Source organism: Pteropus vampyrus, unplaced genomic scaffold, assembly GCF_000151845.1.
Source record: "Pteropus vampyrus isolate Shadow unplaced genomic scaffold, Pvam_2.0 Scaffold357, whole genome shotgun sequence".
Classification (NCBI taxonomy): Eukaryota; Metazoa; Chordata; class Mammalia; order Chiroptera; family Pteropodidae; genus Pteropus; species Pteropus vampyrus.
This window is the reverse complement of record NW_011889138.1, coordinates 918,822-929,231: the sequence shown is the minus strand read 5'-3', so window position 1 is coordinate 929,231 and position 10,410 is coordinate 918,822. Positions and strand designations below refer to the sequence as shown.

At 55.7% G+C, this 10,410-nt stretch overlaps 1 protein-coding gene across 1 annotated transcript in view; it reads right to left on the bottom strand.

Moving 5' to 3' along the window:
- ZNF787 (zinc finger protein 787) overlaps positions 1–10,410 on the bottom strand; it is a 19,638-nt gene that overhangs the window by 7,865 nt on the left and 1,363 nt on the right. The window contains exon 2 of the mRNA XM_011379312.2: positions 2,257–2,345. Coding sequence (XP_011377614.1) covers positions 2,257–2,335 — 79 coding nt within the window. The 5' untranslated portion in view covers positions 2,336–2,345. The remainder of the gene's footprint in view (positions 1–2,256; positions 2,346–10,410) is intronic.

The following is a 10,410-nucleotide window of genomic DNA, read 5'->3' as shown; positions in this document are numbered from 1 at the left end:
AGATGAGATGCACAGGGTGGCGTGGCTCAGGCTGCGCAGGCCAGCGCAGGAGGCTCCAGATGGTGTCCCAGGCCTCGCGCCAGGGTGCACAAGGGTTGTCCTGCTGTAGCTATGAGTCTGGGCTGGGCACCTGCCTACCTTCTTCTCCAGGCTATAGCCTACACCTGGTCTGACACAGAAACTTAGCACCTGGAAGGGCGTCTGTGCCCTACTGGCAGTCCCTCAGCTCCGCTCCACCCACTAGGGCTCAGAGCACTGCCTCCTCTTCTCCACAAGCTGTCTTCCCTCCTTCCATTTGTCCAGTCCTCCCTGCGGGGCCACCAAGAGCCGCACACAATGACCCAAATGTCTTTAGCCAGGGATGCAGCAGCGGTGGAGGGGCCGGGCTGCTCCCTGTGTTGGGATGGGAGCCCAGCCTGTCCACTGCACATGCCCCTTCCAGGTGTCTGCCCTGACCCAAGACACCATGCCCCTCATGACAGGCCAGAGGAAAACTTCCGGAAACAGACCAGGGAGCTATACTGGGCCAAGCTCTGCTGCTTCCCAGGGATATCAGCCCAGCATTGTGTCATCACAGGAGCCTCAAATGTGGCAGGCCCGGGACAAAGGGACAGACGTACAGCACCTGGAGGCATCTAGGCCACATGGCTTACCAGCTAAGGAGACGTGCAAGGTGGTGGCACCTCAGCACAGGTTTCCATCAGACTCTCAGTGGGGGACAACAGGTTGAGTACGGGGCTGGACAAGGGGGACAACCCACCTGTGCTTTTTACGTGTTTTATAAAGACAATGACTTGATGACATAAAAAATTTACTGCAAGGCAAACATATGTTTTGGAGACAATTTTGGAGATTGTAACACAGACTAGATACTAGACGATATTAAGCAGAAACATTTTGTTAGGTATACATTTTGTAGTTGTATTTTTTTTGAGTCCTTATCTGTTGGAGAATTATGAGTGAAATGATACAATGTCTGATTTTCTTTAAAATCCTACAGGAAAAAAAAAACCCCACAGAACTAGGGGCACAAATGGTGAAATAAGACTGGCCAAGTGCTGCCAACTGCTGAAGCTGGGAAGGCTGGAAACGGAGTTCTTACACCATTTAATTTATGTTTGAAGTTTCCATAATAAACCAGAGTTCCAAGTTAATTTTAAAAGACAACAAAGCCAAGGTCCTATGACAGAAAGGAGGAGAGTACAACTCCTGGGACAAAATTGGGAAGGATGGGTGGTGGGTGCTCACCGCTGGGGGTGGGGAGAGTCTGTGCCAGCACTCAGTCCTAAGTCCCCTGGCCTCCCTGCCACCAGGGTCACCTGGCCCTGCCGTTGGGAAGCTGCTCTTCACTCTCCCTTGGTGGATCTTAGAATCACAAGCCACCCAACTTTCTCCAGGGCCTCATTGCCTTTGTCTGGGATAACACAGGGGTGGCAAACTCAGTGCCTGTCTTGTGAATGAAGTTTTATTGGTACGTGGTCAGGCCCGTTCCTTTCCCGACCATCAATGGCTGCTTTGAACGGCAAGGACCTCTGGCCTGCAAAGCTGACAATATTCCACTCTGGCCCTTCACGATAAGAAACACTGAAGACAGTGCCAGCATGATGCCAGCATGAAGACGCATCGACAGCACAAAAAAAGTCCACACTTTATTTCTCGGGTACCCTGCGTAAAAGCTCTAGAAATAGGCAGCACAGCTGCTGAGGGATGAGTTCTATTGGGCTTTATTCAAGAGAATATACTGTCCGCGCTCAAAGACTTTCTATGAAAGCCCAGATGCCCAGCTTCCCCGACAGCCAGCCCAGCCCCCTCTGTGGTCCTGTCATTCCCAAATGTCTTGGCTCATCGCGCCCCGTTGCATAAATGTCTTGGCTCATCGCACCCCGTTGCATCCCAGCCTGCTAGATTTGGTTTTGACACCCCTGGTCTAAAGCGTCTCCTGCCTGGGAGAATCAAGAGACCACCTAGAATGGGGCAGGGCCTCTGCCCAGGATGCTGGGAGCAGGAGCTGGGCCATGAGACACAGGAAACAGGGGCACCCTCAACAAAGTGGCCCCTTGGGCCCCCAGGGACATGCAGCTGGAAGGAAACTTGGAGACTCCCCAGCCCTGGAGGCAGCAAGGCCAAGGCCAAGCTCAAGCTAGCAGTGACCAGAGCCTCTGGAGGAAGGATAGGCAGTCCCAGAGCCACAGGAGGGGAGGCAAAAGGAGCCAAGGGAGGACACGGTCAGATGAGGACCACCCGAGGCCATCTCACCTGGGTTCTCATGACTGGCCATCTGCTGGTCTTCGGAATCCAGTGGCCCCGGAGACCAGGCCTCTTCCCGCAGCTCCATGTGTGGGTCCCTGTTAGAAGGGGACGGGACGAAAGGACAGAGTTTACAGGAGGCCCAACAAACATAAGGACTGGGAGGGTGGGCATGTGGTGGCCCGATCACCACCACCCTGCAGTGCCCAGCTCGGCCCGCAGACAGATGGCGCAGAGCAGCAGTTTCCTGAGGGATGATGGAAGGATGGCCCTCTTCCCCCACTGGACAGAGGACCAGCCCAAAACACAACCATGGGGGTTGGGGGGATGGCTCACAGGCTGCAGCCACTGTGCAGGGGCTGCGCCCAAAAGAACCAATCCACCTCAGGGACAGCCCACACTGTCCAACATGTGTGAGGACCCACAGCATGCAGGCCTGGCCCTTTTGTGCACCCTCACATCCCAAGTCTTGCAGTACCAGGAGCACCACTGCGACCAGCAGAGACCAGTCCCACCTCACAGCTCATGGCACAAAAGGAAGAAGGTTAGGGAGGCCTGGGAGGGTCTCTGAAAAGGCGGCGCCCCAGCGACGGCCTAAGAAGTGTAAGGGCAGGGACACTGGCAGACCCCAGCCGGCCATATGGCCAGCTGAGGCCACATGTGGGCAGACTCTCCTGAAATGCAGGGTCCTCTGAGGTAGGCACCATCACACTTGCTTTACAGATGGGGAAACTGGGGCTCAGAGACGCAGCAAGGACCCCTGGAAAATAGCAACCGGGCAAGGCAGCTGGGTCACTCAGCTCGGGTGGTGCCAGGACACGAGGGCACTGTCCTGCTCAGCCGCTCAGCTCACAACCTGTAGAGCAAGGGATGCGCCTGCCTGCAGCTCTCTCCCTCTGGGCTTGCAGGGGCTCTGCCCTCAGAGAAGCTTCCCAGTCCCCCACCCTCACCCCCAGTCCCCTGGGGACCTGCTCAGTGCCTGGCACCTGTAACATGGTTGGCCAGGGCAGTGAACCTGCACAGTCCAGGTGACACAGGCACAATCGCAAGGTGGCCCCTGCCTGATGACCCCACTCCTGCAGCTCAACTGAAGGGAAAATCCAAACCTAAAAAAATGCTTCCTGCAGTTAAAAAAAAAAAAAAAAAAGTTCATCACAGCAAGAATGAGAGCAGGGAAAACTGGAAAGACGACGTCAGCACCGTGGAGGAACATGAAAGGACATCAAGTGGACACGGCCCAAGGGTGTCACAGTCTCAGAAACAACAGCCAGTGGCCGCCCCTGGATAACAAAAAAAGTGACTGTAACTTTTTTATCTTCATTTTCCTAATTTTTTTTTTATGATAATAGATAACCACTTCTATAGTAAGGGAAAAAAGACCACAAGTTGACTTTTTTTTTGAAGGCCACAAAGACTACACATCACAATGGGACAATCGCAGGGTGTGGAAACCAGGGCAGCAGCTCTGTGGAATACCAGCTTGGCGGTTTCTTAGATGAGAGGCGGTTAGCAGGTGACCCAGTGATGCCACTTGAGTTGTGCACCCAAAATAAAACACACGTCCACACAAAACGCACACGAATTTTCTCAGCAGTGTCGCTCATAGCAGGAAAATCAGAGACAACTCAAAGGCTCTGTGAAAGGGGCCAGTCACAAAGGGCCACACAGAGAGGATCAGAGAGAGATAAGAGACTGTCAGGGGCACGGCTGAGGGGCTGCTCCTGGGCAGTATGTTTGTGTGTGTGACCGCTCCTAGGTGTTTTGGAGTAATGAAAGCATCTGAAACCAGACGGTGGTGAATAAATTTGTGAATACATTAACCACCAAGCTGTATACTATAATTAAAGAGATGAATTTTACAGTGTGTTGTGTGTCAAATTAAAAAGTAAATAGACTAAAATGCTGTATAGGGTCCTGTGATGACACTGAAAAAAGCCAAGCGCCATGGAGGAAGAGACTGCTCCTCTGCCTTCGTCTCTGTCCAAACTTGTCTGCCAGGTGGTTAGCCTGCTCCTCTGGACAACTGGTGTGTAAAGTCACAGCAGATGGGTTGTCCCATTTGAGCCTGAAGCTGCAGGCTCAGCTTCCTGCAGGGAGGGCATGGCCAGCCCAGCAAACCCGGGGCTCTGGGAAGTCCTGGGCCAGGCAGCAGGAGGGCTCTGTCCCACTGCCCATGCACATGTCAAAGCACCCCCATGGGTCAGCAGGTGCTCACAGCAGCCAGGAGCCCCACTGCCCAGGAGACATCAGAGGGGGAACCAACAGAGAAACACACATGCCTGCACGCATACACATGCACATATACACACACTTTCCACGGTGGGAAGAGCCAGGAAGACTGAGGGGAGAATGCGGCAGTAGGGCTGGTCTTGAGAGGACATCAGGCCACTTTGCCATGTTATCTTGAGCTCAGGGCACCAACAGGTATGGCAGGGCACACCACTCCCTCTCTTGCTGAAGCAGATGAAACCCCTGCGTGAAGGTGCCTAACCCCCTTCCCCCACACAGGGTAGCAACGGGCTTGATTCAGACACGAGGGTCGAGGGAGGGAAAGATCCCGTTCAACGGTCTCTCCTCCTCTAGTGCCCCGGGTGCGACAACCACCTGCCACTGTCACTTGCTGTGCGAGCAGGCAGGCCTGGTCACTTCTGTGAGTCTTCGTGTCTGCAGACACACAGCTTTTAGACTTCTCTAATCAGCTTCTCAGTCCCTGCCAGGAGCCCTGAGCCAACACAGGAGACGGGACATCCCCACACACAGTGTGCATGCGTCTGAGTCCGCATGCGAGGCCCACCCACTGAACCTGCCCAACAGCTAGAACGCTTCTGCCTGCATACTCTAATGCCTTGCACACACGCCAGCCTCTGCATACAGGGACCTGGTGGGCACTGCAGGGCCCTCCCAAGTGTCGAGGAGGGAGTTCAGCAGCCTGACTCAGGTCCTTCCTCCCCGGCTCATATACACACGGCCGCTGAGGCCCGTGGTGCCCCAGGGTCTCAGAGCCCAGGCTGTAGCCCCTCTCACCTACGGGCTGAGTGCAGACAGGACACCAGGGTTGTGGCTTGTGCAGCCCCGACACGGGTTGCAGGCCTGCAGCTCCCTACAGGGCAAGATTCCCAGAGCCCTGGAGCAGGCCTGGGCCATTCCAGATGTAGTGTCAGAAAACCTGTGCAGCTGAGAGTGGGTCCTACCCTGAGACCTCCCCAGACCTCCCCACCCCGCTCTTCCACTTCTCAGCTGACAGCTCAAAAGCCCCACCGCAGTGCTGACTGCCATACAGCCATGTCCTCACCCTGCTGGACCCCATTCTCTGCGCACCCAGATCCGAGCTCTTGAACGATCCAATTAGTGTGCAGCCGAAAAGGCCCAGCAGTGGTCATGCTGCAGACAAATTACTGTTATCAGATCCCACCCGCCTCCTCTGGACCCCTCAGCACCCCTGCTCTTTCTTCTGCAGCCAGCCCTTAATCCTCCCGCAGCCAGCGGCAACCCCACTTCCAGGTCCTACCCAAGAGAAATGAAAACATACGGCCACACAAAAACTTGTACACACGTCGCACAGACACATAAAGCACAACAGCCAAAAGGTGGAGCCGCCAAATGCCCACCAGCAGATACACTGAGGCACAAACTGTAGTAGCCACACGCTGAAGGCGCCTCACCAGAGGAAGGAAGCAGTGAGGGAGCTGTGTCACGGGTGGGCGTGGATGTCACTATCAGTGAACAAGCCAAGGAAAGACCACGTAGTGTGGTCCACCTGCACAAAGGGTCCAGGACAGCAAGTCCAGAGAGAACATAACTTACAGTCCCCAGGGTGGGATTGGGTACAGTTGCTTTTCGGGATCACGGAAATGTCCTAAGAGCAGCGCACTAACAGTCACGCCTGCCTGTGGACACACTGACACCATGAAGTACATCCATGCCAGTGGACTGAGCAGTTGGGGGCCTACATCTCTATTATGCCGCTGGCTGCTTAAGGAAAGCTTTGTCCCTACCTAAGCCACCCACTGCATGCCACCCACTGCACATGCCCGCTGCACTGAGGCCAAAATCCAAACCCTGCCCCTGGCCCCTCACCCCTACTGACCACCGCCTACCTCCTCTAGAAAGCCTCACCACAGTCCTCCGCCTGCCTGGGCTGCTGGCCTTTCAAGGGTCCACTCAAATGTCACCTCCCTGGCAACCCAGACCACCCCACACCACATGGCAGGGCCAACTTCCTTCCCGGCACCCCCGCCGTCCAGAAGTCTTCCTCATTTCCTTCCTCAGGGGCTGGTCTGCCCACACAAGCTCCCTGCAGGCCGGCAGGCTGGAGCTCACAACCTGCTGACTCAACAGAGACCACCTGGGCCCCCGATCCCTCTTCAGCCCAGCTGGTGCCGCCAACAGCCAGACCCTCCCCCGAGTAGTCCCACAGGGTTGCTGACAAAAGCCCTCCACCCTCCTGGCCAGCCCCTCTCTCCTTCCCCTTTCTGTGAGCAGCTTCCCCTCAGTCCAGGCCTGACCCATCCTGCCCTAGCTCCACCTTTTGCGGGCCCTCACCTGTGGTCTCTGCCACTCCATGGGGATCTCACGTACTCCATTTCAGAGGGGAGCCCTCTTTGGAACTTTTTCTGTTTCTCCCAGGATAGCTGGTCTGCTTAGATCCCCCACCCCGACTAGAGTCAGCTGATAGCAGTGTCTCCCTAGGCCGTGCCCTGCGTCTCACTCAGCTCCCCATGTGTTTAGACAGAGCTGTGCCCAGAAGTCCCTTGGGGCCGCAGCCGTTCCCCCCACACACACACCAGGACCACTGCAGCAGCTCCCCACCTAGTCTCCCAGGACCCCCTCTCACTTCCAGTCACCCTCCCCACATCCTCAGATCAGCACCCCTACTCCCATCTTCTAGCATCCTCAGCCCAGAAAACAAGCAAAGCCAGGGTAGACATGTGTGGCCCCAGTCACCACTCCCCACCTTCTCCACAAGAGAAAAGTTTCTAGAATTCCTAGCACCCTGACCTACTGTTGAGGCGCTGGCCCCCCTGGGAGTGGCGGGAGCAAAACAGCCACCACCCCTCCACCCCCGACCTGGGCCACAGGCCACCATTATGTTCCCAGCCCTTCTAATGCCTGTGGATGCTCCTGATTCTTAAATGTTGGTAATTGTTTAAATCAGGGGCCCCCAACCCCTGTGCTGCTGATCAGTACCTGTCTATGGCCTGTTAGGAACAGGGCTGCACAGCAGGAGGTGAGCGGCAGGTAAGCGAGTGAAACTTCATCTGTATTTGTAGTCGATCTCCAGCGCTAGCATCACTGCCTCAGCTCTTCATCAGATCATCAGGCATTAGATTCTCACGGGAGCACCAGTCCCTGGTGCCAAAAAGGTTGGGGACCGCTGATTTAAACAAACAAAAATGTTCTTTGGGCCAAAAAAATAAAAAAGATCGAGCTCACAGGCCACCTTACAGCTGTCGCCCCTCAATCGGGCTGATGGGCCGGACCCCTCATTCTCTGGGTGGGTGTGAGTCTCCCGCCCTGGCTTTTCTTGCAGACACTTCCTGCCACCTCACCCATCTCCTCCCTGTAGGTGTGCTGCAGACCAGGGAAAAGAGCACCTCCGCCAGGAAGCCTTCTAGACTTCTCCCTCCCTCAATTCAACTGTCCTCTCAAGTAGCAGAATGCATTTGTCAAGCACAGTTACATCAAAGATCCCAGACACAGGGCACTGTGGGCACAGAGTCTTGACCCAAACACCACCCGGGGACGAAGGGCCACCTCTCCCATGAACTCCACCAGCCACATTACCTTGGGCAAGGCGCTTCCCCTCCTCCTCCCCAGTGTCAAGATCAGTGAGACAGTGCATGTGAAGTGCTCAACGAGGAACCAGGTACCCAGTAAGTTGCTTGTGCCATTAGGACACTGACCAGGACTGTTAGAGCCTGATGCCGGGCCTCAGGCCAGCTCATTAGCCAACCCAACGTCACACAGCCAGAGCAGCAAGACCAGGACAAACTGGGTTGGCCAGACTCCAAGGTGGCCTTTCTCCTCTCACTCCTGCACACTGGCACTTGCTCCCTATAGCCCCCATTATTACAGGTGAGTCCTACAACCTGGTGAGGCCCCCCATCCCTACCCAAGCTCCAAGAGGACAGGGACTTGCCCCCAGCAGAGACACCCCACACAGCTGCCCCAAGAACCTATGATGCTTGGACTGACCTGCCCCTGGCCTGGGCGTGAACGCCAGGACCACACCTGACACTTCTCTGGGTCCCTGCATCACCCACTACAAAGCCACAGGGGAGAAAACAGTGCTCTGTGAACCCACAGGCTGGGCAGACAGAACCAGGAAGCCCCAAGGCTCTGTGTTCCTACAATAGCCCCAACTCCCCCTCCTGCCACCCGCGTCCCAGCCACCTGTGAAAATCACACCTGAAATGAAAGGCTGGGTCTCAGAGTCCCCAGAGCCAGCCAGCAGCCCTGTGCCCCATCAGATGAGCCCAGGGACCCCAGCCCAATGACTGATGCCTAAGAGGCCTAAGAACAGCCTCTGTCTTCCCAGACCCCAGCCTTGGCCAAGAGAAACAAGTCACCAGAGACGGCAGCATTAAGGTAAATGTCCGAATTCTAGAATCACATGCCGAACCCTTGCTTAGACACTGCTGTGGGATCTGGGGCTCATTCCCATCTCCCTAAAATGGGAGTGCCACCTCCACCCCAGGGCGTCCAGGGCTTAGGAGAGAGAGTGCAAAGGCACAGGGCAAGCACCTGCCGAGTACTCAGCACATGTAGTTACATCTGCAGTGAGTCTCCACCAGGAGGTTAGGGCCACAGCTGACCTCTGGAGGCCTCAGGCAAAACTGAGAAGGAACAAGCCAAATTAGGGGCTGTGAGATGCATCTGAGCACAGGTATCCTGAAAGCTGAGTGCTCAGCAGTGACAACCAATGATCCCAGGCAGCCAAGCAGTCGCTAGAGGCCATAGCCAGACCTTTGCCATTGCCTGCCCAGAGCTCGCCACTGTCCTCCCTGGAGTCCAGAGTCCTCTTGGCCAACTCCTCTCTGTCCTTTGAGACTCAGGACATGCCACTACACCCAGACATCCTTCCATGACCTATAGCTCTTACAACTCTTGGGGGCTATCCTGCAACCCCATCCCCTCACCCTCTGCCTGGTGCTTCTGTGTGTGTATCTCCCCACAGGCCTGTGAATTGCTCCAGGAAAGGAAATGCCACCCAGCATCACCCAATCTGTATCTGGCCCAGGGAAATCTCAAGAAATGTGTGCCAACTGACCCTCCTCTCCTACCCCACAGCAGGGAACTGTATCCATGTGCCCAGCACTGGACAAGGCTGATTCAGTGAGTGGTGGACTGCACTCTTCACCTGAGGGGACAAAGAGGACACCGAGCATGGGAAAGGGGAGCTAACAGGTCCAAGGTCATGGTGCTAGAGGAGAGAGACTGAGGGAGGCCTAGGAACACCTGTCTCCTGAGCCCTTTCCACACACTGTACACATCCCTTCCTGGTTCTGAAAGGAAAGCACCACAAGCCTTCCTACCAAGCTCAACACTGGCATCTCACTCATTTTACCCAGTGGAATCCAAAGTTAAAGCCACTATTTAAAGTCACAACAGTATGAGCGGTGGAGCTGAGGTTCGAATCCAGATCTGGGTGATCCCAGAGCTCTCAGCTAACAGGCAGTAGTGCCATTTGTGGGCCAGGCACTGTCATTCTTCAGCTCCACAAGGGTGGGGGTGAGGGTTAGGCCTGGAAGGCTTCCAGAAGGAAAAGGGCAAAGACATGAGCTAACACAAGGAGGAACCTGATCTGAATGTACTCTGGGGCTGAGGGCCGAGGGGCCGCAGTAGTGGCAGCAGGCAAGCGCCAGCTGCATTTAGCAAAGAGGCTTACAGTCTTAGGGAGGACGTAAGCCAGGATCAACAGCAACTGTGCTTCCGCGAGCCAGGACAGACCTGCCTCCCAGCTGGATCCTCTGCAGTTGCCCAACTAGGGACCTGGCACCAGGAAACAGGAAAACACCGGCCAAGTCACTCCCTCCCTAACTCTGACTGTCCTCTGGACTGGCCAGATGGGCGCCCTCCCTGAGCTCTCACAGCCCCTGGCCCTCTCCATGCCGGTCCTGGTCCCGGCGGAAGCCGTTTCCGAGTGCGCGTCTATGCTACTGC